Source organism: Rhinoraja longicauda, chromosome 1, assembly GCF_053455715.1.
Source record: "Rhinoraja longicauda isolate Sanriku21f chromosome 1, sRhiLon1.1, whole genome shotgun sequence".
Lineage (NCBI taxonomy): Eukaryota > Metazoa > Chordata > Chondrichthyes > Rajiformes > Arhynchobatidae > Rhinoraja > Rhinoraja longicauda.
Genome location: NC_135953.1, coordinates 23,589,036 through 23,616,099, shown reverse-complemented (window position 1 = coordinate 23,616,099; position 27,064 = coordinate 23,589,036). Strand labels below are relative to the sequence as shown.

At 41.7% G+C, this 27,064-nt stretch overlaps 2 protein-coding genes, 1 long non-coding RNA gene and 4 other non-coding genes across 8 annotated transcripts; 6 read left to right on the top strand and 1 right to left on the bottom strand.

The window, feature by feature from the left end:
* The first annotated feature begins 346 nt into the window (after positions 1 to 346).
* On the top strand, positions 347 to 7,990 carry rpl17 (ribosomal protein L17). Its single transcript, XM_078420023.1, has 7 exons — positions 347 to 378; positions 1,221 to 1,270; positions 1,350 to 1,390; positions 3,511 to 3,645; positions 4,326 to 4,424; positions 7,301 to 7,492; positions 7,902 to 7,990. The coding sequence occupies exons 2-7, from the start codon at positions 1,231 to 1,233 to the stop codon at positions 7,947 to 7,949; spliced, it is 555 nt and encodes a 184-aa protein (XP_078276149.1). The 5' UTR covers positions 347 to 378; positions 1,221 to 1,230; the 3' UTR covers positions 7,950 to 7,990.
* Positions 982 to 1,046, top strand: LOC144601256 (small nucleolar RNA SNORD58). The gene has a single exon (XR_013548276.1). It is a non-coding gene; the product is annotated as a small nucleolar RNA SNORD58 (small nucleolar RNA).
* LOC144601265 (small nucleolar RNA SNORD58) lies at positions 3,369 to 3,435 on the top strand. The gene has a single exon (XR_013548280.1). It is a non-coding gene; the product is annotated as a small nucleolar RNA SNORD58 (small nucleolar RNA).
* LOC144601245 (small nucleolar RNA SNORD58) lies at positions 3,994 to 4,059 on the top strand. The gene has a single exon (XR_013548274.1). It is a non-coding gene; the product is annotated as a small nucleolar RNA SNORD58 (small nucleolar RNA).
* Positions 4,593 to 4,660, top strand: LOC144601259 (small nucleolar RNA SNORD58). Its single transcript, XR_013548278.1, has one exon. It is a non-coding gene; the product is annotated as a small nucleolar RNA SNORD58 (small nucleolar RNA).
* A 3,884-nt stretch (positions 7,991 to 11,874) lies between the features above and the next one.
* On the top strand, positions 11,875 to 21,358 carry c21h18orf32 (chromosome 21 C18orf32 homolog). 2 transcript variants are annotated; one of them, XM_078419799.1, is made up of 3 exons: positions 11,875 to 12,105; positions 15,669 to 15,841; positions 19,613 to 21,358. In XM_078419799.1, the coding sequence occupies exons 2-3, from the start codon at positions 15,671 to 15,673 to the stop codon at positions 19,715 to 19,717; spliced, it is 276 nt and encodes a 91-aa protein (XP_078275925.1). In that variant the 5' UTR covers positions 11,875 to 12,105; positions 15,669 to 15,670; the 3' UTR covers positions 19,718 to 21,358. The 2 variants fall into 2 exon arrangements, with proteins under 2 accessions (XP_078275925.1, XP_078275832.1); XM_078419706.1 differs by having other exon boundaries at positions 11,886 to 12,148.
* On the bottom strand, positions 17,598 to 19,618 carry LOC144604961 (uncharacterized). The gene is made up of 3 exons (XR_013548798.1): positions 19,390 to 19,618; positions 19,167 to 19,266; positions 17,598 to 18,729 (listed from the first exon to the last, which is right to left on the bottom strand). It is a non-coding gene; the product is annotated as an uncharacterized LOC144604961 (long non-coding RNA).
* Positions 21,359 to 27,064: the final 5,706 nt, after the last annotated feature.

Sequence of the window (27,064 nt, the reverse complement as noted above, 5' to 3'; positions counted from 1 at the left end):
AGGCAGGCTCGATTTTATTATTTAAGAGTGAATTAGATAGGTATATGGATGGGAGGGGATTGGAGGGTTATGGTCTGAGAGCAGGTAGATTGGACTAGGTCAGATAAAGTGTTCGGTATGGACTAGAAGGGCCAAACTGGCCTGTTTCCGTGCTGTAATTGTTATATGTTATATGAAATCGCAGAGAGTTCTACCCAGTCTAGCACACAGAATCTGCCTACTAAAATGGCGCTGAAATATACCCATGCCCGACTACGGTTTTTAGAGTCGAGTGGTCTATCTTGCTCCTCTAGTAGCTTTGGTGAAGCCTCGCGATGGGAGTGTGTGACTTGCGCCGCCGTCGGCCTTGCGTCGCTCTTTCCCTGTGGGCGGCCGACGGTGAGTGTCTGTCAGTAGCGGAGAGGCGCGAAAGGCGCGACGCAATCCGCCGCTAATCCTGTCCATCGAAAGTGGAGATGCTCCAATTTTACTTAAATATGACTCTCAGTTTGCTAAACAATGCCATCTGCCCAGTATTAGTGATCGAGTCGGTTTTTAAATGGCAACTATAGCGATGGCTGAAAACCTCCGGTGTACATCAAAATGGCGGCGCCTGGAGGGAGGCGCCCTGCAGAATCTACACGTTACCGCTTTTACCGTCCGGTTTAGTTTTTCTTTTCGTCTCCACTCCGATGTTGAATGGTTTCAGCTGAGCATATTATTGTTTGCTCAAGGTTCCAGCATCGGCAGTTTCTTGTGTCTCCCATTGAATGGTTTGTATTGGTCGAGGCTGCCAGTATAGGGCCATCAATGTGCAATGCCTGGAAGCTGGGCTGGAATTGATACGACCAGGGCTGGAATTGCAAAACTGTGACGGTTTAAATCAGTTTAGCGAAAAAAACACAATTTTCTTCCTGTTAAAAACGATGACGGAAGTTGGCGTTCACTTAAATTTATACTTAACACAGTGTATTCTTGGAAACTGGCTTTTCCAACATGTGGTTGCAATGATGACAATCTTAGGACACCTTTGGAATAACCGTGAAAAGAATGCGTGTCTGAGCTTCCAATATGCGACCCCCCCCCCTCAAGCCTTGACACTTGGGCTTTTGAAGACAGTCATTCTAAAGTATAAGGATCTCCACTTTCCAACATAGGTGTGCAGTTGAAATTCATACAACTTTTTTTTTAAACCTGGTATTTACATTGGTTAACCATATCTCATTTAATTTGACTTCTAGTACTCTGAAAATGGTCCGGTACTCATTGGATCCCGAGAATCCCACTAAATGTAAGTAGTTTACCTTTTAAACTTTAATATGCCATCAGTGTTAATTCAACCAGTTTACTGACTGTTGTATATTCTACAGCATGCAAAGCAAGGGGTTCCAACTTGCGAGTACATTTTAAGGTAAGCATTTTGAATTTTATGTTGCTCTAAGTGAAAAAAAATTACAAAAGTTTTGAAAATGTATGGTGCTTGTGTTATGTGTAATGTATTACACCATGCAACTGGATATCTGAGTTGATCTTGATGTAGGTGTTAATGCTTTCGCAGCCCAGTTACATTCTCATTAATACATTGCCTGGTTAAATTGAAGCACTGTTAAATTTGTGGACTTGCATCATAAGACCACTTAACAAATTAATTGTTTTTCAATGTACTTTACCAGTCCTGCAAAATCCATATTTAAGGAAAAGTCAAGGAAATGCAGGCTGGTGAGCTTGACATCAGTTGTGTGTGCATAAGGTACTGGGGGGGAAGAGATTCTAAGAGAAGGGTGAATATGTATCGCTTAGTGTGTGGGAAATGGTGACTCAACTGAGTCAAAAGTGGTGATTGAGGTGGGCAGGGCAGTCGCTATCAGCAATATGGATTTTAACAACTCTTATTGACAAGGTCTCACGTGGTAGACTGGTCCAGAAGGCAAAATCACAAAATTGGCTTGATGGAAGAAGTTGGAGGAGGGTTTTATTTCCTCCAAAATGGAGGCCTGTGACCACAGGTTTTGGTGCTGGGTCCCCTGTTGTTTGACATACATATCTTGGTATGTATATGGTATTCTCACCATAGATTTGGGTGAGAATGTAGATGGCATGATTAGTAAGTGTGTGGGTGACACCAAAATCAGTGGTGTGATGAAGATAGTCTAGCGTTGCCACAGGATATAGATCAACTGTCAGTGTGGGCAAAGGATTGGCAGATGAAATTTAACTTTGACAAGTACAGTGGTGTATTTTGATCAGTAAACCAGGGCATGACATGAAAGTAAATGATGCGGCCTTGAGGGGTGTTGTAGAAAAGAGATTCATGGGTACAGATGAGGTGCAAATAGTTTTGTTTTCTAAAAATTGACTAAGATAAACATGGTTAGGTGTATCATACGCTTGTCTCTTTTGAACGGGACATTGAGTAAAACCGTTCGATTGTCATGTTGCAGCTGTGCAAGATGTTAGTGAGACCACACCTGGAACATTGTCATTCTTTTCCCATTCTGTACATTAAGCTAGATTAAGATGTAATTAAGCTAAATGGTTCAGAAAATAGTCACAAGGACATGGCACAAAATGCTGAAGTAATTCAGCGGGACAGGCATCATCTCTGGAGAGAAGGAATGGGTGACGTTTTGGGTCGAGGCAGGTTTGGAGATGGGTCTTGACCTGCAACGTCGCCCATTTCTTCTCCAGAGATGCTGTCTGTCCCGCTAAGTTACACCAGCAATTTGTGTCTATCTTCGGTTTAAACCAGTATCTGCAGTTCTTTCCTACACAATCACAAGGACACTGTTGGGACTGGAGGGCTTGATAGGTCATTATTGTAATTTACCAAGGATAGGGGTATCTGAACCTAGAGGGCATAGTTTAAGATGAGAAGGGACCGATTTAAAGGGGGCTTGTGGGACAGGACGTGATTTTCCACACAGAATGATGGGTATGTGGAACATGCTGGCAGCGGAGGGTGCAATTATAACGTTTAAAAGACATTTGAACAGATACATGGGTGGGAATGGTTTGGAGGCATATGGGCCAGGCACAGGCAAGGGGGGCTAGCTTGGTTAGGCAACTTGGTTGGCATGGATGACTTGGGGTAAAGGATGAGTATATGGAACAAGTTCCCTTAGGAAGTAATAGGTGAGTATAATTATAGTAATTTAGAGATATTTGTGGGTAAGAAATGATTAGAGGGTTGTAGGTGAAATCTAGGCAAATGGGACATGCTCAGAGGGCATCGGGTGAATTGAGCCAAAAGGGATCTGATTTTTTGCTGTATGACTATATTTGAGAATATCCGTGCGACGTTGCATCATTTTGCTATGCAAAATAATTCTGTTTTTGGACCTTTTTTATTAATCGTTGAGCAAGGAGAGTGCTTGTCTGCCAGAATTTGATTATTGTGATGACCATCTTAGGACACCTTTTGAATAGCTGTGAAATAATAAGACTATTCTGAGTGACCACATTAAGATTGGCAGTATGACAGAAGCAATGGGTATAGGTTGACTAATATAACCGAAGATGTTCTGGTCCTAGAATACTCGTGAAACTGCTCAGACCATCAAAGGCATGCACATTCGTAAGGCAACCAAGTTCCTGAAGGACGTTGTAATCAAGAGGCAATGTGTCCCTTTCCGGCGCTACAATGGAGGAGTTGGCAGGTGTGCTCAAGTGAGTTTAATACAATGAATTGCAAATGTAAATTTATGACCTGTTGTATTTTTAAAACAGAGAATATTTCAGGTAACGTTTAGAACTTGATAGTGATGTTGATTGTGCAAATATAATCCAGCCTTTGTGGACCATATTAATATGCTTGATTAAATTCTGAGATGAGAATTGTCCTGTGACAGAACTTCCTGTACAGGGGACAATATATCAACGGATTTGCAATCTGCAGGTGACATTTGGCCTGCTATGTTTTTTAAATTCTCAATTGCTGACAGTGCATTTATTACATGGACTCTGCTGTACTTACTGGATGTATACCAATAGCTTTTGTGTTCCTTTCAAATGTGGCTGCAGTGATGACAATCTTAGGACACCTTTGGAGTAATAATGAAAGCAAATATTTTTCTGAGCTTCCACATTTTAAGGGGATGTGAAAAAATATTAATTGATAGTTCATTGAATGCTTTGCCAAAACCATCTTTTAAGATTTAATTTAAATGTTAAAATAGACGGTTTGGTGACTTATAATGGTATACATATTCACTGTTTCTTAATTATCTTAAATACGGTTTAGACTATGAATAGCACTAGATTTTGTCCAGAAATTAAGGATAACGTAGCTGAAACAAAAGACAAGGTGAAAAGAAATCATACTAACATGAAGTTATTGTTTGCAATAGGCTAAGGCATGGGGCTGGACACAAGGACGTTGGCCTAAAAAGAGTGCAGAGTTCCTACTGCATATGCTGAAGAATGCAGAGAGCAATGCTGAACTAAAGGTGGGGAATATTCACTTCTGCAAACAGTTTTGGCCTTGAAACTTAAAAAGGAAGTGGAATCAGTTGAGAATTTCATTGAAGTTTTGGTTAATTGGATTAAAATTGTCCTGGCGGTTGGATGTTTTGTTGCTCTTGAAGAGCACTTAACATCTATAATTTAAAATGTGGTTACAGTGATGACCATCTTAGGACACCTTTGGATTATACATGAAAACAATGTAAAAGTTCTGAGTGACCACATTTTATTATCTTGCACTGTTTCTTTTATTGTCATCCATATTTTTTTTAATCAAAGCTCAATTGTTTATGGCTGATACTGCTGTTGTTTTTTAAAGACTAATCGCTTAAAACTAGTGCCCAAAGGGCATAACCGTATGATATATCCTGCAGTTAATGCATTTATAAATATAATGAACAAAATGTATTCTTGTTCTGACTGTCCTTGACATAGACCCACCTTGAACACCAGGGGAGCTATGTGAGGATGCTCTTCCTCGACTTCAGCTCTGCCTTTAACACGGTCATCCCGAGCAGACTGGTCACCAAACTTTCTGACCTTGGATTTTCCCAAACCATCTGCAATGGATCAAGGACTTCCTGACCAACCGCCCCCAGACCGTCAAAATAGGCCCTCACCTCTCCTCCACCATTACACTGAGCACCGGCTCACCACAGGGCTGTGTGTTGAGCCCCATCCTTTACTTCCTCTACACTCACGACTGCGCCCCCACCCATCCCATCATCAAGTTCGCGGATGACACGACTGTGGTTGGACATCTCAGGAGGAGATGAGACAGCCTATAGGGATGAAATCCAAAGGCTGGCAGCATGGTGTTCAGTGAACAATCTTGTCCTGAACTCCTCCAAAACAAAGGAACTTATAATTGACTTCAGGAAAACCAGTGTAGAATACGACCCACTCTACATCAATGGGGTCTGTGTGAAAGGGGTACCCGCTTTCAGGTTCCTGGGTACGCACATCGCAGAGGATCTTACCTGGTCTACCAACACCATCACCACAGTAAAGAAGGCACAGCAGAGACTCCACTTCCTGAGGATCCTCAGGAAAACCAACCTGCAGGAGAAGCTCATGATGTCCTTCTATCGCTGCTCCATCGAGAGTGTGCTGGCATACTGTATAACCACATGGTATGCCAGCTGCTCAGAAAAGGACAGGAAGGCCCTTCAGAGGGTCATCACGACGGCCCAGAAGATCATCGGCTGCTCACTGCCCTCCCTGGAGCACCTGTTCAGCCTACGCTGCCTCAGTAGAGCAGGCAAAATAATAAAAGATCCATCCCACCCCGGCCACCGTCTGTTTGTTCATCTGCCCTCTGGTCGACGTTTCAGGTCAATCAAATCCCGAACAAACAGACTTAAGAACAGTTTTTACCCCAGGGCCATACGAGAACTGAACACTACCTTCTGCACTAGGCAACACTGTTAAAAAATCTTTTGTACTTAATATAATTGTATTTATTTGTTTTTGCATTTATTGCATATATGTTTTTACGCACCGTCAGGATTGGCTATTTTTTAATTTTGTTGTACTCGTTGCAATAACAATAAATGAATATTATTATTATTAAATGGTTACAGGAGCAGAGACAAAATTTTGAGATCAGTTTGAAATTGTCATTCGTGCACCTGACATAACTTTGTGGTTTAAGAAGTTTGAAGAAGCAGCTGTCTCTTTGCTGTGGCAAGGAGAACATAGTTTTCCATGGTGCATTGAGTAGTATATGAAATTGTCTGGTGTATCATTGTCACATGTACCGAGAGACAGTAAAAAAGGTCAGACTGGGAGTGGGAGGCAGTTGAAGTGCTGAGCCACCGGGAGATCAGGTTGGTTAAGGCGGACTGAGTGAAGGTGTTGAGCGAAACGATCACCGAGCCGGCATTTGGTCTTGCCGATGTAGAGAAGTTTACATCTGGAACAGCGGATACAATAGATGAGGTTGGAGGAGGTGCAGGTGAACCTCTGTCTCATCTGCAGCATTGGGTCCTTGGATGGAGTCGAGGGGGACCCAAACAGTCTTTCCAGATGAGACTGAGGTTCACCCGCACCTCCTCCAACCTCATCTATTTTATCCGCTGTTATAGATGTAAACTTCTCTACATCGGCAAGACCAAACGCCGGCTCGGTGATCGTTTCGCTCAACACCTTCACACAGTCCGCCTTAACCAACCTGATCTCCCGGTGGCTCAGCACTTCACCTCCCACTCCCAGGCTGACCTTTCTGCCATGGGCCTCCTCCAGTGTCATAGTGAGGCCCACCGGAAATTGGAGGAACAGCACCTCATATTTTGCTTGGGCAGCTTACAGCCCAGCGGTATGAACATTGACTTATCTGGCTTTAGATAGTTCCTCTGTCCCTCTCTTCCCCTTCCCAGTTCTCCCACGGTCTTCCTGTCTGCACCTATATCCTTTCTTTGTCCACCCCCCCGACATCAGTCTGAAGAAGGGTCTCAACCCGAAACGTCACCCATTCCTTCTCTCCTAGATGCTGCCTGACCTGCTGAGTTACTCCAGCATTTTGTGATACCTTAGATAGTTTTAAGTAGTAGCCCATATGTAGAATGAGCTGCCAGGTGAAGCTATAAAATTAGGTGTATTTGTGCATAAATATATTCAAATTTCTCTACATCTCAAAACAGGCAATATTTAAGAAATATTAGTAAGTCTTCTGAAATAGATGCCATTGTTCCTCTTTTATCAGTTAATAAATTTGCACTTGAATTATATCTCTGCTATAATTTGGAGGTTTATGCGTGCAGGTTTAGTGCATTGCGACCAGTTGATTAGTTTCCATTCCTATTGGTTAAATTGTAGGCAAAGGGTATTTAAAATAATAGCAGCCTTTTTTCCCCCTCAGGGTCTGGATGTGGATTCCCTCGTGATTGAGCACATTCAAGTGAACAAGGCTCCTAAAATGCGCCGGCGGACATACCGTGCCCATGGTCGTATCAACCCATACATGAGCTCACCTTGCCACATAGAAATGATCCTCACTGAAAAGGAGCAAATTGTTCCAAAACCAGAGGAGGAGGTTGTTCAGAAGAAAAAGGTGATGTATTGTTCTTGCCATTTTTGTGCGTAGAATAATTGGATTTAAATTTTACCTCTGAGCCCCGGGTAATGATTTGTAAATTTACTTATGAAATGATTGTGTGTGATTAGTAACTGATTGCTGTCATAACCATCATGCGGCATTCTTCAGATATTAACCATGTGAACAGATATGATCTGAATAGCTACAGATTTTATTTTTATATGGTTTTATTTTAACATTTGAATCGTTGTATTTTTCCAATCAATGATATGTAGATTTTAATGCTGCGTGATAAATTGGGGTCCTTTTCAATGGATTACGAGTCTTGATTTGAATAGTCCATGTGCTGGCTCATTTGCGTATCATTTATTTTGGATTTAGGCACCACGTAACACTTGGATAATGTTCCACAATTGTTTTGCAGGTTTCTCAGAAGAAGCTGAAGAAGCAAAAGCTCATGGCACGGGATTAGATTTTACTAGTTCTGTATATAATAAAACTATTGGAACTATTGGTGTGACTCCAATGTTTATGCCTCAACTGTCTAGATTTCCTTGGATGATTGTACCGTTTCTAAATTTCTCATCTTTGTTATCTCTTCATGGTCTCATACATCTGTTCCTATAACTTCCAGTAAACTTCATGTTTACTAAAGAAAATACATCTTGGATGTCCTAGAATGGAAAGTCATCTTGGGAGCAGTTGCAACAAAGATGGAAGAATTGAGATTGGGGAATAGTATCTGCAAGAGGCAGGGTGGGAGGATTTGTAATATATGTTGGTTGGTAGTCTGTCCCCTGTGCTGGAGACAGATCAGGAAAGGCGAGAAGGTCAGAGATGATCCATTTGAGGACAGGGTTGAAGTTAGTGATGAAGTTAATGAAGTCCACAAGTACTGCATGCGTGCAGTAAGCGGCAATCACTGTAGAGGAGAAAGGGTTGGGGTATAAGGCCAATGTACACATGAAACGAGGACTGTTGACATAACTGACAAAAAGGCAGGCAAAGCTGGGGTTCATGCGGGTGCCCATGGCTGCCCCTTTAACTTGGAGGGTGTGCTTTCTATGGTACATCTAGAAGTTTGTAAGAGTCACTGGAGAAAGGCTGAATTTACTTAAAGTCAAGGCGATGGTGTGCTGCCTTGGCAATCACTTGAATGCGGTTGGTCCAGACAGATCGTTGGTAATGTATGTAAGTGAATTGCTGCTTCGCTGCAGAGAACAGTTTGGGTCCCTGGGTGGTGTGAAGGGAAAAGGTAAGGGGATGGGTGTTGCATGTCCAGCAATTGCATGACAATATTCAGATTTGATGACGGAAGAGGTAGTTGAAGTCAGAGTATGGTTACTTTCAGTACTGAAAGGTGAAGAGTGGCTATGTAATGTGGAAATTGCAAAGACTAATGAGAGCAGAAGCATGAAAAATAGATCAATGGAATTTGAGACGTCAACAATGTTTGTGGGGGGGGAGGATCAGCTCACCACAGAGTAAGAGGGGTTTTCTATCACATGACTAAAGAAATGAATTATATTTTTGAAATTTCGAAGAATTAAACAGTTCCTTTGGGAAATAACTTGCATATCACGATGTTGCCATTGGTGGGTGAACTTTCCCTCCACAGATGCTACTCGATATAGGACTTCGGTTAAACCACTTTTGGAGTATTGTGTGCACTTCTGGTTGCCCCATTACAGGAAGGATGTGGAGCCTTTTGAAAGGGTGCAGAGGAGGAATACAAAAATAATGCACACAGATAAAAGTAGGTATTGGTATCATGTTTGACACAGATATTGTGGGCCACTTGTTCCTGTGCTGTACTGATCTATATTAAATGGGTGGAAGGTAATGGCCTACTGCTTATTTAGTTTAAGCTTGTGCATTTATTAAAAAAGGTATTACACAGTAGCTTTCCCCATTAATATTCATTGTGCAGAGGAGGTTTACAAGAATATGTTGGATTAAGAAGGAATTGGCTACAGAAACCAGTTCCCATGGTAAAAACACTGGAGGAACTACACTGAGAGGTGGGACTCGGAAGTGTGGAGCAGAGGAATCAGGATTTCAGGTACAAAGTTTGTTGAAAGTGGCACCATGGGTAGATATGGGTGGTCAAAAGGGGGTTTTGCCACATTGGTGTTGAGTACAGAGGTTGGGAGGTCACGTTAAAATTATATAAAACATTAGTGTGGCCACATTTATTCAGTTCTGGCCACCATGTTATAGGAAAGATGCAAAGAAGATTTACAAGGATGTTGCCAGGACTCGAAGGCCTGAGCTATAGGGAGAAGTTGAGCAGGCTAGGACTATATTCCTTGGAGCGCAGGAGGATGAAGGGTGATCTTATAGAGGTGTACAAAATTATGAGGAATATATTGGGTAGACGCGCAGAGCTTGTTACTCAGAATAAGGGGATCAAGAACCAACGGACATAGGTTTAAGGTGATGGGGGAAAGTTTGAATAGGAATGTGAGGGGTAACTTTTTCACACAAAGGGTGGTGATGTATGGAACGAGCTGCCGGAGGACGTAGTTGACGCAGGTCTATCACAACATTTAGGAAACATTTAGACATGGATAGGATAGGTTTAGAAATAAATGTGTTGTCTTTCTGCTGACTGGATATCAGGCAACAAAAGCCTTTCACTATCTTGGTACACATGACAATAATAAACTTCACACAAAGGATGGTGGGTGTATGGAACAAGCTGCCAGAGGGTGTAGTTGAGGCTGGGACTATTCCAAAGTTTAAGACAGTTAGACAAGCACATGGATAGACACAAAATGCTAGAGCAACAGCAGGACCGTTTGACCTGTTTTTACAAAATGTTAAATGGTCAGCTCAACATAGATGACCTCATCTACACCAAACCTATCAGGAGCAGACAAGGACATTCGATTCAATTTGAGATACCAGCTATCAAGACAGATGTGTATAGCAATTAATTCTTCCCTCGCATAACAAAAGCATGGAATAGTCTTCACCCTACTAGTTACTCAACCAGACGCAACTACATTTAAGGCAGTTCTCTTCTCCAAGAAGCCCTTCTTGCTTAAGTCCATACTCTGCCACCTCCAGTTTAAATTCCATTTGGAATATTTTGGAGGACCAAGAACCAAAACAGGCAGCATCTCATGAGAGAAGGAATGGGTGATGTTTCTTCAGTCTGAAGAAGGGTCTCGACCCAAAACGTCATCCATTTCTTCTTTCCAGAAATGCTGCCTTTCCAGAAATGTTGCCTGTCCTGCTGAGTTACTCCAGCATTTTGCATCTATCTTCAGTTTAAACCAATAGCTACTGTTCCTTCCTACACTACATAGATATGACAGGTTTGGAGGGTTTTGGACTAAATGCAGGCATGTGGAACTAATGTAGCTGGGACATGTTGGCCTGTGTGGGCAATTTGGGTGAACACTGTCCAGTCCATCACTGGCTCTGCCTCCCCACCATCGAAGGGATTTATCAGAGTCGTTGCCTCAAAAAGGCAGCCAGCATCATCAGAGACTCACACCATCCTGGCCACACACTCATTTCACCACTGCCGTCAGGAAGAAGGTACAGGAGCCTTAAAACTAATGTCCAGGTTTAGGAACAGCTTCTTCCCAACAGCCACCAGGTTATTAAACACTACAACTTCAAATAAGTAGTATAAGAAATTAACTGCAGATGCTGGTACAAATCGAAGGTATTTATTCACAAAATGCTGGTATGACTCAGCAAGTCAGGCAGCATCTCAGGAGAGAAGGAATGGGTGGCGTTTCGGGTCGAGATCCTTCTTCAGACGGAAGAACCTCAACCTCAAATAAGCTCTGAACTTCAATAGACATTATTATTATTGTACTACTTTTGTTTGTTTTTTGAGCATGTGTGTGTATCTATACACACTGAACTTTTTTTTCTCTCGTTTATCATATTGTTTACATTGTATTGTGTTTACATATTCTGTTGTGCTGTAGCAAGTAAGAATGTCATTGTTCTATTCAAGATATCTTTATTTGTCATCCATTTAATTTATCTGGGACATCTATACCAAAACCCTCGTTTGTTATCTTGTTTGTGCCTGAACTTCAGCCAAAACGGTACACGACAGCGCGACAATTTTAGGCCCACCTTACTCACCATTGTCACATTAGTGATATTGCTAGTAGTTTTATTGAAATCGGTGTTATATTTTTAAAGTTATTCACATTTTTAAGTTTAAGGGGAGGGGGAAGTTGAGGAGGGGGAGTTAAGGAGGGAGGGAAGGGGAGAGGGGGAGTTGAGGAGGGAGTTGATGAGAGAGGGGAGTTGGGGAGGACAGGGTCCTGCACCAATGCAGGAGAGGTTTGGGCCCAACGGGTCCACTTGCTCTAGTATGACAATAAAACACACTTGACTTGTATCACGGCCGGAGCTGTGCAGGTAAGCAGGCAAGTGTTGGGCAAGTTCTCTATGACGTTCATGGGGAGGCGCAGCCCAGCGGCGCATCCAGGGCGCGGCCGCTGACGAACCACTTGGCGACGGTGACGGCGACGGAGCGCATTGGGTCACAAGCAGCCGCTGGGAGGGAGCAGCCCCGTGTGGACGACACGGCCGGGCGGGCGGACGGACGGACGGACTGGGTGCGAGTTGGCTGGGCCGGCATCCCTGAGGAAGTAAGTGGGCCGCGAAGGTGATCAGGGCCTCGAGCTTTTGGCGGTGAGTCCTCGGCTTTCTGAGTCTCGGGTGTTGTACTATTTTTGCCCGGCCGAGGTGGGGGAGAAGGATGGAGGCCGGCAGAGGCAGAGCCAGAGGAGAGAGGGATGGCGTTGTGTGGCAAATCGGACTCTCAGCTTTGACCCTGGTCCTCACTGTGCGCAGTCCTGTACTTCGCACTTACAGACTTTGAAGTAGAAATTGCAGCAAGATAATTTATTGCGACGATCCCGCATCTCTTGGAAGAAATTGTATTGGTTGGAATCTTTTTAAGGAAACGTTTTAAGATGTCATGATATTTTCAGCCCGCTGTGGTAACAACTATCAGTGAATCTAGTCGTCTAGGCAGTAAAAATCTAGGCAGTATCTCGAATCTAGGCAGTAAAAATCAACAAAAAAAACATGTCCCCCTCTTAAGAATCCCAGCTAGTCTCTAGAGCCATTGGAGATGGGCGACGTCTTAAATGAATACTTCCTGTTTATTTTTACTATGGAGAACATTGTGGAAGCAAGGGAATTCGGGGAAGAGAAGAATGATGTTGTGAAACAGATTGATATTATGAAAGAGAAACGGTTGGTGGTCTGGAGGTGAATAGACGTAGATAAATCTTGACCAAATGTAGATAAATCAGAGCCTGACCAAGTGTGTCCTTGGAGCATTATGGGAAGCAAGGGAAGAAATTCTGCTGGAGATTTTGGTGCCTACATTTTTGGAAGTTGAACCAAGGCAGGACATACACAGTGCTCTGTGGTTCACTGTTGTCGAACGGAGAGACCTAGTGGTACAAGTAAAATACAGAATTCCCTAAAAGAGAGGATACAGGTAGACAAGATAGTGATTAAGGCATATGGCAAACTTGCATCATTAGAAGGGACATTGAGTTCAAGAGTTGAGATGTAATGTTACAGCTATATAAGATATCACACTCTAACAATGAGCATTCATGTGAGAATCTTGGAAATGTGGAATACTTTTTAGGAGAATTGCATTGATAGTTTTCCCCATATACAATTGAAGTGTCTTAGTTGTTGGATATTCTTAAATTGATTTTTCCAATGAGTTATATTTTTAGTTTTAACTGTCTTCTTGTATTTTGAAAAATCTGATTTTGGATTTCTAAAAGCAAACTATGTTTGCATTAATGTGTTTTAAAAATTGTAGAAATAGTTTATAAAGTACAATATGTGACAACATAATTATTACATAAACTGTGCCATTATCACCTATAACCACTATTCTATGCCACTCAAACTGTTTCTTTATAATTAATGGAGGGAATGTTTGACAATTTACAGTATTGGTTTATTATTGTCACATGTACTGAGTTGCAGTGAAAAATAATGTTTCGCCTACTGTCCAGGCAGTTGATACCATACATGAGAGTAATCTTGAAAATAGGTGCTGGAGTAGGCCATTCGGCCCTTCGAGCCTGCACCGCCATTCAATAGACAATAGGTGCAGGAGTAGGCCATTCAGCCCTTCGAGCCAGCACCGCCATTCAATGCGATCATGGCTGATCACTCTCAATCAGTACCCCATTCCTGCCTTCTCCCCATACCCCCTCACTTCGCTATCCTTAAGAGCTCTATCCAGCTCTCTCTTGAAAGCATCCAACGAACTGGCCTCCACTGCCTTCTGAGGCAGAGAATTCCACACCTTCACCACTCTCTGACTGAAAAAGTTCTTCCTCATCTCCGTTCTAAATGGCCTACCCCTTATTCTTAAACTGTGGCCCCTTGTTCTGGACTCCCCCAACATTGGGAACATGTTTCCTGCCTCTAATGTGTCCAATCCCCTAATTATCTTATATGTTTCAATAAGATCCCCCCTCATCCTTCTAAATTCCAGTGTATACAAGCCTAATTGCTCCAGCCTTTCAACATGCGACAGTCCCGCCATTCCGGGAATTAACCTAGTGAACCTACGCTGCACGCCCTCAATAGCAAGAATATCCTTCCTATATCGTTCCAATATGATCATGGCTGATCATCCAGCTCAGTAACCTGTACCTGCCTTCTCTCCATACCCCCTGATCCCTTTAGCTATAAGGGCCACATCTAACTCCCTCTTAAATATAGCCAATGCACTGGCCTCAACTACCTTCTGCGGCAGAAGATTCCACAGACTTACCACTCTCTGTGTGAAGAAATGTTTTCTCATGTCATTGCAATGGTCTTTATTAACTGGAAAACGTGATTTTAGGTGTTGTTGCAATATCGGCTGGAATTTCTGATGCTCTCCGATGGAAAATTACACACCCATTTAGGGAAATTGAGAAAAATGTGGTCCTGATCTCCCATCTACCTCACTGGTGACCTTTGAACTATCTTTCATCAGACTTTCTCTTGTACTAAACGTTGACCCTTAACTGTGCAAAGTGGACGGCTTGATTGTAATCATATATTGTCTTTTCTTTGACTTGGATAGCATGCAAACAAAAGCTTTTCACTGTTCTTCTGTACACATGACGATAAACTAAACTGTTTAAAAATGGAAGTGCAGAGTTGGCAAATATTTATGCTTATGCTCTATTTTTGCAAACTTGTTCTTGGAAAGTGGATGTCACTGAACTTCCCAGACGTACAGGTATGTAGGTTAATTGGCTGGGTAAATGTAAAAATTGTTCCTAGTGGGTGTAGGATAGTGTTAATGTACGGGGATCGTTGGGCGGCACGGACTTGGTGGGCTGAAAAGGCCTGTTTCCGGCTGTATATATATGATGATGATGATAAATCACTTTAGATCAACTTCCTGAACCTTGTAAATCAAAATACAGTTAAAGCATTGGATTCAATGGTGCGCTTTGTCACAAGCAGGATACACCTGATGGTTGTTGTGCCATTGACCTAAAGAGATGGCAAGGTCTTTAGCTTGATGTGAGGTCAAGTAGCCTAGACGTGGTTCCTTAGGCTATGCTTTTCGTGCCTGTTTTAAAAAATATAATCCTGTGATGATTTTCACACAATTAGATTCCTCAATAGCTTGCTGACATTTTTATTATGACACTTTAATTAGTGTATAAGAATAGATAAAGTGAGAAATACAGGATATCTAGCAATGAGTGTCAAACTGTACCTAAATAAAATAATAAGCAGGAAGCACACAGTCACAGTTGGCAGTATTATTGTCTCACAGCGCTGGTGACTCAGGTGTAATCCGGAATTCCTCAGTAATCTGTGTGGAGTTTCATAATCCTCCGGTGACTGTCCTTGCGTGCTTCTGTTTCCTCCCATATCCCAAAGAATTGCTGGTTGGTAGATTAATTAATCATTGTAAATTGCCCTTGGCGTAAATAGTTGCTTGATGGTTGGTTTGGATTCAGTTGGCCAAGGGCCTGTTTCCATGCTGTCTGATTCTGGGAAAATGCAATCAGCATGGGAAAAATTGGGGGGTTGATTGTAACATTTGGTTGACAAGTATGATTCTGCTGTTGGGAATGGTAGATATGTGAGGGAAATGTGATTATGCGCTGTTAATCATGTTCCAAAAATTAAAAATATTTTTCCATATTTTAATCCATAGCAATGGTCTGCATTCCTTGCATCGTCATTCCAATCCTACTGTGGGTTTACAAGAAGTTCTTGGAGCCTATTGTGTATCCATTCATCTCCCCTTTTATTTCCCGTCTGTGGCCTAAAGCTGTTAAAGAAGATCCCTCCACACCAAAAATTGAAGCACATAATGGAACATTTAAGGTGATGGTTATAAATTGTTTTTGCAGATATCGCATTTCATTCCATTTTACAATTTTGCACAGGAGGGTTTGCTATGCAGTTTTGCAATGTGTTGATTTTGAGGGTTATTCAGACCAGTGGAGCTGTTTTGGTGGCTGTAGATTATTGAGAAATTAGTTTGCATCCATCATTCTTCCTTGTATGTTACAGATTTCAATAATGGGCAAAAGCTGAACTTTCTAAATGGGTATTATGGGGCGCATTTTATTAATGGTCTATGACGTGGTAATTGAATTACTGTCCAAGCTTTCAACAAAAATGGTAATCAGAGTTGAAGGGAGGGAAGATTACAATGTATCCATATAAATAAACATCCCTATATAATGATGAAGCACGGGGCCAAGCAACAGGTTAAAATTGCGCTTTGTTAAGCTGCACAGTAGTTATTTAAAGATTTTATAAATAAAACATTAACTGATTTTTAAATGCACAATGTTCATGTTTTTAATCCAATTTCTCTCTTTCTGATCTATAATATCAGGTGACTGATTAATTATTGCATAATTTGACTAGACCATTGCAGAGGCTGCAACAGCCAACTTGGGTTCTAGCTTCAATGCAGGCAGGCTGTCATCTAGTGCAGTATGGTGGCAGGAGAATTAGCGGGAAAAAGGTGGCCATTTAATAGAAAATAAGAACATGGAGAATAGTGATATCAGTGTGGAGAATACTAATATGCAAGGACAGATTGAGTTAAGGAAAGAGGTTTCGGGACTCTTGAAGAGCATTAAAATGAATATGTTCCCAGAGCCAGGTGACATCTGTCCCAGGTTATTGAGAGAAGCAAGAGGAGATTGGGGGAACCTTGACGAAGATCTTTGTGTCTTCTCTAGCCGTGGGTGAGGTCCCAGAGGACTTAGAGTAGCTAATGTTGTTCCTTTGTTTTAAGTGGGATGTTAGAGATAATCCAGGGAATTACAGGCCGGTGGGCCTCAAGTCAGCAGTAGAAGCTATTGAAGAAAATTCTTTGGGATAGTATTTGTACCCACCTGGAAGAAAATTAGTTAATTAGGAAGTCTGTGTGGCCTTTATACATGGCAGGTAATGTCCTACTAACTTGATCAAGATTGTTTGAATGGTCAAAAAGGTGATCGATGAGGATAAGGTGGTGGATGTTGTCTACATGGATTTCAGTATGGCATTTGATAAAGTACCTTATGGTAGGTTGATCCAGAATATTAAATTGCATGGGATTAACAGTGATTTAGTCGTATGGATTCAATTACTGATAGAAGACAGAGGGTTGTGGTGGAAGAAGACAGAGGGTTGCAGTGGAAAGAAAATATTTCGGTTGATGGTCTGTAACCTTTGAAACCGGCGTTATGCAGGGATCATTTTTGGGACTTCTTTCGCTTGTGATTTTATGTATAAAGGACTTTGATATAAACATAGATGGGTCGGTTAGTAAGCTACCAAGTTAATAGACACCAAGGTTGCTGATGTCACGGATTATGAGGAAGGCTGTCAAGCCATAAAGCGATGACATCCTCAGTCTGAAGAAGGGTCTCCACCCTAAACGTCACCCATTCCTTCTCTCCTGAGATGCTGTCTGACCCGCTGAGTTCCTCCAGCATTTTGTGTCTACCAGCGATGATATAGATCAGCTACAGAAATAGTCGTGGGAACGGCAGATAGTTTAATATGAGCAAGTTTGAAGTGTTGCACTTTGGCCGGTCGAATGGAAAGGGGGAAATATACAATTAATGGCAGGACCAGGAACAGCATTGAGGTGCAGAGGGATCTTGGTGTCCATCCATCCCTCCTGAAAGTGGCAACACAAGCAGATAGAATGGTAAAGAAGGCTTGTGGTATGTTTGCCTTCATAAGTCAGGGCATTGAGTGTAAGAGTCAGGCCGTTGTGATGCAGCGTAATTGGACTTTGGTTAAGCTGCATTTGGAGTATTGCATGCAGTTCTGGTTGCCCTATTACATAAAGGATGTAGAGTCTTTGTAGAGGAAGTTTACCAGAATGGTGCCTGAATGGGTAGGTACATGGTGTGTTTGGACAGACTTGGATTGTTTTCTTCAGAATACTGGAGGTTGAGGAGCGACCTGACAGAAGTACATAAAATTATGAGAGGTGTAGATAAAGTAGACAGTCAGAACTTTTTTCCCAGAGTGAACATATTAAATACAAGAGAGCATAGGTTTAAGGTGAGAGAGGCAAAGTTTAATGGCGACATACAGGGCAAATGTTTGTTTTTTACACAGAGGCTGGTGAGTGCCTGGAATGTGCTGCCAGGGGTATTGCAGATATAGTGGCATTTAAGAGGAATGGAGGGATATGGATTACATGCAGGCAGATAAGAGTTTGTCTTGACTTCATGTACATCATCAACATTGTGGGCTGAGGTCCTTGTTCCTGTGCATGCGGCTCTGAGGTTCCAGGAAAATAAGCGGAGGAATAGGATTGAGGGGAATGTTCTGAGAATTAGCATAAATGTGACGGTCTTCTTCTGTGTTGTAAGACAATATCAGAAATATGATCTCCTGGTTTCATATGATCGTGTTAATTGGATTGTGTGTTGGGGAAAACTATAAATAACTAATCTGCAACATAATAGAATTGTCCAGTGTAACGGAGCATAAGAAGCAAGAGCAGCCACCTGGCTCTTCAAGCCTAATCACAACTCGCCCTAGCTGACCATCTACCTCAACATTTCCCTGTGTGATTCCTATATACCATGGTTCCACTAATATCTGTTTATTAAAATGTACCAGATTAGAATTCAGGGACAATATCAAGCCGGCTGGGGATGAATAAAAATTCATGTAATCATCTGCAGTTTTGTTATCTTGCTGCTTTTCACCATATTCCTTCACGTGCATTTTATCCAATGTTCATTCTTCTGTTATGATTATTACAGGGGAGAAAGAACAGACGTAAGAAAGTGAGAGCATGTGACATCAAAGCTCAGAAGCTGCTATCTGTAGAGTTTTAGCACAGATAATATCATCAGTGCTTCACAGACCACTGAACGAAATCATTAATCGGCTGGCACTAATAAAGGAACCAAATACTATTCTGCTGCAGAGTCTGTAATAGCTTTTGTTCTTAGTCCAAGACAGTAAGGGTGTATTTCTTCCAACAAAGTTTGGCAAAGTGAAATTCCCTTTGGATTTTTGCAACTTGAGTATTTCAATATTTTTTTTAATTCCACACAATCGGCATCCATTCTTTACTGTGAAAATCTGAGATCCCATACAATACTGAAAATACTGAGAGGACTAAAATTATCGGCAGAAAAGGGAATAAAACGAGTGTTCAAACAATTTCCAATCTCACCTTAAATCAAAGATAGACACAAAGCTGGAGTACCTCAGCAGGACAGGCAGCATCTCTGGAGAGAAGGAATGGGTGGCGTTTCAGGTTGTGACCCTTCAGACTAGTTAGGAATAAGGGAAACAAAAGATATAGACGATGATGTGGAGAGATATGCAAAAATGAAAGATATGCAAAAACGTAACGATGATAAAGGAAAAAGACCATTGTAAGCTGTTGGTCTCACCTTAAATCAACTGAGCGCCAGCTGAGATATATACGAATCATCATCCTGAATGCAAACTTGTCACTGAGACAGAATGCTGGTCAACAGAACCATGATGCTGAACTCCAATGGACTGCCAATAACTTGGATTGAAGAAAAATGACAAACTTGTTCCTTGTTTTAATTTCCCATAGGTGCCACCGATATATACTGTTATAATTGATCACATATCCTTTTTCTTTAGTCTGACCATTCATCTATGAAGGGAGATGGGGATTGCATTAACAAAGCTACAGATGGCATCAACACACAAGAATTATCAGATACTTCAGACAAAAAGACTGATTAAGATCTTCATGAAGCCTTGAATAATATGTTATGATAATATATAGAAGAATAACTAATTTTATTGACCAGCTTGAAATTCATGTACAAAGATTCCAATATTTTGCTTTATGTTAAACTTCATTCCGTGCTGTTTAATCATTTCCTTTTATGCAATGCTGTAAAATAATTCTTTAGTTCTGTAATAGTGGACAAATATCCCATAAGTGTCTCTTGATTGCTGCATTATGTTAGAGATGTTATTGCATTGATTATAATTCTTGGTTGAGGACACTCTATAGCTGTACAGTAATTAGTAAAGTGGCTCCTAATTAAATATGAGTAAACACATTCCCTTGCAACTGCATTTTATTGGATTACACCAAGAATTTGGACCAGCAAATCAGTGTTCAGTTCTCTTGTCATTACTTGCATGTAACTGGATGTTCTGCTGGTGTAACTCAATATAAAATGGTCTGTTTAATCTGACAATTGGCCCCTTTTCACTTTTCAGTATCTGCTATGCAGATATTTCTGAGGGAACATGTAGATGGATATTTTAATCGTGAAAAGATAGTTGGGGGAAAAAATATAGAAATTAGCTGAAATTTCAGAATTTGGGCATTGCTATATTGAAACACCCTTCAGCATTGCCTTAGTTGAGGCATATCTGTTCTCATCTGAGTGATGCAAGGAGATCATAAAGTTTATAGCTTGATTTAATTTTTTGTAGGACTTATCCTGCTGCATATGATAGCATTTAGTGAAGATGGTCAGTTGTTTCAGATTTATTACCCATCTGCATTGCATTGACATTAGCTGAGATCAAAATTAAATATAAATAGTTCAGATTTTGGGCTCGGACACCCACATACCACCCTAATTATAATTTCTAGTTCGTTGTTTCTGGAAGGATTCAACTGGATTGTTGTGTCCTTAATTCTGATGTAGCTAGGCTTGTATGTGCAGACTAACAAAGAGCTGATGGTATTGAGCTAGCCATGCAAGAGTTAGTAGTTTTTGGAGAGCTGAAATATACTTGATGGAAATTGGATGAGAATTTTATAAGCCAACATGGAGAACATTCATTCTGAGATTCACAGTAGAATTCTATTCGGTGAGCAGCCATTTCTCACCTAGTTAAACCTGGGAATTTTGAAATTCAACCTGTTTAAAATATCTTTTACTTCACTGACATCTTCTGGAGGTTTATCAATACTCTTGCAGTAACTGTAAAAGTTGTGGGCATGGTCCGCAGATGCCCCTTTTGCAAAGTAGCGCAACTGGGCTTATAAAGAACATGGTAGTCTGTTATTTTGAGGTTGCCCTGGAACCACTATAGAATTGTGAAACAATATCCTAGAATGTTAGGATATGAAAATGTTTTTTTCCCCTTCATACCCTCTCTCTCTCTTGTATCCTTGTACTTTGTCTCCCTGTGATGAATGTATACGGTAATACTTACATAGCCTTTTGTTCAATTTGTGGAGCTTCATTTGAAGAAACTTGGAATTGATTGTTTCTCAACCAGAGATGTGCACATGGAAGAATGAGGAAGAAAACAAGAATTTTACTTCATATAAATTGTATTTCATGTATAATGTCAGAAGACAGTTTAATTCGGAAGTTGTCAAGGTATTTTTGAAATAAACATAGTTGCACTGTGCGGAATACCTCATCTTTGCGAACATCAATTATGATGGTAAAAAAAATTGGAATTCGTCATATGGCTTAGGAGCCCATTCATCCAATTGCTTCAGTGCTATCTCTTTCAAAGAAGAGTTCAAATGGATAATAGTGCCGTAAAATATATACCCAATTCCATTACTGTTAAATTCACTTTACTAGCATTTTAAACAATCCAAATCTTAGCTTGCCAATTTTTTTTTAAATTCCCATACTCACAATTTTTGCTATTTATCTTAAAATCTCCTGGCAGCTGAAATTAGGGTTGTGCATCCACTCAAGGTTCTACAATAATATTGAACACAAAATTGCTGTATTATAAAAACACCTCTGGTTCTTTAATGTGCCTCGGGTGGAGATCAGCAGTATAGTTGATTCTACGGTTTTCTTAATCCAGTTAGTTGTAATGTAATAATTACATTAAAACAAGATAGACATAAAATGCTGGAGTAACTCTGCGGGTCAGACAGCATCACTGGAGAAAAGATACGGGTGACGTTTTGGGTCGAGACCCTTCTTCAGAATCAGAGTCATGGGAGAGGGAAACAGAGATATTAAAAGCTACAAATAAATGAATGGAGGGTATGCAATCTTTCATTTGTCCTTTGTACCTTTTTTATCCACATCCAAACTCACTCTATTCCCATAGTATACCCATATTCATGCCACTGAAAAGTTCCAAGCTTTTTCACAAGCCGTAGGTTGCTGCTCATTCTGTCCAAGAATCCTGGTCTTATAGCCGGCACCCCAGATATGACAAGACCTGTGTTATATGTCAGATTTGTGTGTAGTCCCTTGAACAACACGCACATTGAGTGAAGGATAATTTATACCAGGGAGGATGAGCGAGGACTGCATGCAGAGGGTTTTGATACTGTCTTGCAAGAAATTGTAGGATGTCAGATGCATATAATGAATGAATATTACTTTGTCATTCAAAACCACACACTAGACGAGTGCATATTTGAACAGAATTCCGTTGCATCTGGCTCACAATGTAACACCGAATAATAAAAATAGATTTAAAAAATAAATAAGTAACTCGCACATAAAAATAATGGCGGCGGATTATTGCGAATTCAAGAGTCTGATGGCTCGGAGGAAGAAGCCACTGCAGAACCTGGCTGTTCTGCTCTGTATGCTGCAGTACCTTTTACCAGAGGGCAGCATGGTGAACAGTCCATGATGGAGATGGGTGGAATCTTTAATAATGTTTTTGGCCTTAGTGAAGCAGCGTTTGTGTGTAATGTCCTGGATTGAAGGAAGTGAAGTCCCGATGATTTTCTCAGCCGTCCTCACCACTCTGCACGGACTTCCAGTCTGAGGCTTTGCAGTCCCCAAACCAGACAGAGATGCAGCTGGTCAGTATGCTCTCTGGTGCCTCTGTAGAAAGTGGTGAGGATGGGATGGGGGAGGTGTACTCTTCTCATCCGGCGCAAAGAGTGCAAACTGGGCTCTCTTGACTAGAGATGCAGTGTTTAGGGACCAGGTCAGACTGTCTGATCTGCATCCCCAGGAACTTAGTGTTACTGACTAACTCCACAGCGGTGTCACTGATGTGGAGTGGTGTGTGCCTGTGCCGGTTTCTCCTGAAGTCAACGATGATCTCCTTTGTTCTGTCGACATTCAGGACCAGATTGTTCGTGTTGCATCAGTCCACCAGTTGTTTCACCTCCTCCCTGTAAGCCAGTTCATTGTCGTCCCGGATAAGGCTCACCACTGTTGTGTTATCCGCGTACTTCATGATGTGGTTTGTACTGAACCTGGTACAACAGTCGTGGGTCATCAGGGTAAACAGCAGTGGACTCAGGACACAGCCCTGAGGGGAACCAGTGCTCAGAGAGATGATGTTGGAGATGTTGTTTCCATCCCGCACAGACTGGGAATCTGTCAGTGAGGAAGCCCAGTAGCCAGTTACTAAGGCCCAATGGACCCAATTTGCTTCCCAAGTGCTGAGGGATGATTGTGTTGAATGCTAAACTGAAGTCCAAGAACAGCATTCGCACATGTGTGTTCTCCAGATGTGCCAGGCTCAGGTGGCGTGCAGAGGATATGGCATCCTCTGTGGAGCGGTTTGGCCGGTAAGCAAACGAACGGATCAAGTGTGAGGGGGGGGGGGGGGGGGGGAGTCTGGAGATAATATGGTCCTTGACCAGCCTCTTGAAGCACTTCATCATTATGGGAGTGAGTGCTACAGAGCAGTAATCGTTGAGACATTTGATTGTGGATTATTTTGGCACTGGTATGATGGTGGCAGTCTTGAAGCATCACCATCACCCTCTGCTTCCTTCCATTAAGCCAATTTTCTATCCATTCATCTACCGTGCCCTCCATAATGTTTGAGACAAAGACCCATCATTTATTTATTTGCCTCTACTCCACACTTTGAGATTTGTAATAGAAAAAATCACATGTGGTTAAAGTGCACATTGTCAGATTTTATTAAAGAGTATTTTTTTACATTTTGGTTTCACCATGTATAAATTACAGCTGTGTTCATACATAGTTCCCCCCATTTCAGGGCACCATAATGTTTGGTACACATGGCTTCACAGGTGTTTGTAATTGCTCAGGTGTGGTTAAATACCTTCTTAATGCAGGTTTAAGAGAGCTCTCAGCACCTAGTCTTTCCTCCAGTCTTTCCATCACCTTTGGAAACCTTTATTGCTGTTTATCAACATCAGGACCAAAGTTGTGCCAATGAAAGTTAAAGAAGCCATTATAAGACTGAGAAACAAGAATAAAACTGTTTGAGACATCAGCCAAACCTTAAGCTTACCGAAATCAACTGTTTGGAACATCATTAAGAAGAGAGCACTGGTGAGCTTACTAATTGCAAAGGGACTGGCAGGCCAAGGAAGACCTTCACAGCTGATGACAGGTTACAGTTTGCCAAGAAGTACTTAAAAGAGGAACCACAGTTCTGGAAAAAAGTCTTGTGGACAGATGAGACCAAGATTAACTTATGTCAGAGTGATGGCAAGAGCAAAGTATGGAGGTGAGAAGGAACTGCCCAAGATCCAAAGCATACCACCTCATCTGTGAAACACGGTGGTGGGGATGTTATGGCCTAAGCATGTATGGCTACTGAAGGTACTGGCTCACTTCTTCATTGATGATACAACTGCTGATGGTAGTAGCATAATGAATTCTGAAGTGTATAGACATATCCTATCTGCTCAAGTTCAAACAAATGCCTCAAAACTCATTGGCCGGCGGCTCATTCTACAGCAAGACAATGATCCCAAACATTCTGCTGAAGCAACAAAGGAGTTTTTCAAAGCTAAAAATGGTCAAAAGTCGCCATCACCCAATCTGAACCCAATTGAGCATGTCTTTTATATGCTGAAGAGAAAACTGAACAGGACTAGTCCCCAAAACAAGCATAAGCTAAAGATGGTGACACTACAGGCCTGGCGGAGCATCACCAGAGAAGACATCCAGCAACTGCTGATGTCCATGAATTGCAGACTTCAAGCAGTCATTGCATGCAAAGGATATGCAACAAAATACTAAACTACTTTCATTTATAAGACATTGCTGTGTCCCAAACATTATGGTGCTCTGAAATGGGGGGATTTTTTTCTATTACAAATCTCAAATTGTAGAGTACGGAGGCAAATAAATAAATGATGGGTCTTTGTCCCAAAGATTATGGAGGGCACTGTATCTCTCCTTGGATCCCAATGTGATCTAACCTTCCAGAGCAGCCTACCATGAGGAACCTTGTTGAATGCTTTACTGAAGCCCATTTATACAACATCTACAGCTCTGCCTTCATTGATCTTTTTGGTCAAGTCTTCAAAAAACGAGACACAACTTCCCACGTACAAAACCATGATGACTATCCCTAATCAGCCCTTATCCGTCTAAATGCGTGTATATCCTATTCCTCAGAATACCCTGTAATAACTTCCAACTGCAGATGTTAAGTTCACTGGCTCATAGTTTTCAGCATTTTCCCTGCAGCCCTTCTTGAATAAAGGCACAACATTTGCCACCCTCCAGTTTTCCGGCACCTCTCCTATATTTAAAGATGACTCGTAATTTTCAACCAAGGATCCCGCAATTTCCTCTCTGATTTCCCACAATGTCCTCAGATAGATATGATCAGGCCCTGGAGATTTGTCTACCTTCATACACGATAGTACCTTCAGCACCTCTTTGACCATGACACAGACTGCTCTCAAGACACTTCCATTGACTGTCCCAAGTTCCTCCGTCCTCCTTTCTTTCTCCTCTGTAAAAACTGGAGAAATACTCATTGAGGACCTGGCCCATCTCCTGTAGCCCCACACAGAGTTGACCGCTTTGATTCTTGAGGGGTCCCATTATCTCTAGTTACCCTTTCCCCCCTTATGTATTTATAAAATCGCTTGGGGTTGTCTTTAATGCTATCTGCCAGTTCTATCCCCTGCCCCCTTTGTGCCCTTCTGATTTCCTTTTTTACTCTGTTCCTTATTTCCCACAACTCCTCCAGGGATACACTTGATGTATAATTGCAATAAGCAGTGGTGTGTAAATGTCTTGCAGGTTGCTGCCACTTTATGGGAATTACAAGATATGAAAAATGTATTTGAAAAGACCCAGGCTGGAAATATGGGTCTTAAATAAGAGGTAGATTGCAAGAGGGCCATTTAGGGAAACCATTAACGGCAATGACAGGTAAATCACTCTTTCTATGAACTTAGGACAGGTGAGCAAACAACAGGCAATAACTAGTAATAAAAAAATAACTACCTGGGTACAAATTGGTGAGGCATTCTTAGAGGATATCTCTAGTGGATTGGTGAAACCTCCAAGATGATGCGACTTATAACAAAGATCCACGTGACATTTCTTTGCCCAGGACTCAGCCTCAGTTCCAATATTGCAATGAGACACAGAGCTTACAAAAATTGCAGTGGTAGGCAGTACATCCTTTTCAGAATGGCAGGCAGTGACTAGTGGGGTACCGCAAGGCTCAGTGCTGGGACCCCAGCTATTTACAATATATATTAATGATTTGGACGAGGGAATTGAATGCAACATCTCCACGTTTGTGGATGACACGAAGCTGGGGGGCAGTGTTAGCTGTGAGGAGGATGCTAGGAGGCTGCAATGTGACTTGGATAGGTTAGGTGAGTGGGCAAATGCATGGCAGATGCAGTATAATGTGGATAAATGTGAGGTTATCCACTTTGGTGGCAAGAACAGGAAAGCAGACTATTATCTGAATGGTGGCCGATTAGGAGAAGGGGAGATGCAACGAGACCTGGGTGTCTTGGTACACCAGTCATTGAAAGTAGGCATGCAGGTGCAGCAGGCAGTGAAGAAAGCGAATGGTATGTTGGCATTCATAGCGAGGGGATTTGAGTATAGGAGCAGGGAGGTTCTGCTGCAGTTGTACAGGGCATTGCTGAGACCACACCTGGAGTATTGCATACAGTTTTGGTCTCCTAATCTGAGGAAAGACGTTCTTGCCATAGAGGGAGTACAGAGAAGGTTCACCAGATTGATTCCTGGGATGGCAGGACTTTCATATGAAGAAAGACTGGATAGACTCGGCTTGTACTCGCTGGAATTTAGAAGATTGAGGGGGGGATCTTATAGAAACTTACAAAATTCTTAAGGGGTTGGACAGGCTAGATGCAGGAAGATTGTTCCCGATGTTGGAGAAGTCTAGAACAAGGGGTCACAGTTTAAG

Excerpts from the sequence above, each read along its gene's own strand:
- rpl17 (XM_078420023.1), top strand. The coding sequence starts at position 1,231 with ATGGTCCGGTACTCATTGGATCCCGAGAATCCCACTAAAT. Across the intron at positions 1,391-3,510 it reads ACTTGCGAGTACATTTTAAG|AATACTCGTGAAACTGCTCA; the intron begins GTAAGCATTTTG and ends TTCTGGTCCTAG. Across the intron at positions 7,493-7,901 it reads AGGTTGTTCAGAAGAAAAAG|GTTTCTCAGAAGAAGCTGAA; the intron begins GTGATGTATTGT and ends ATTGTTTTGCAG.
- c21h18orf32 (XM_078419799.1), top strand. The coding sequence starts at position 15,671 with ATGGTCTGCATTCCTTGCATCGTCATTCCAATCCTACTGTGGGTTTAC. Across the intron at positions 15,842-19,612 it reads CACATAATGGAACATTTAAG|TCTGACCATTCATCTATGAA; the intron begins GTGATGGTTATA and ends CTTTTTCTTTAG.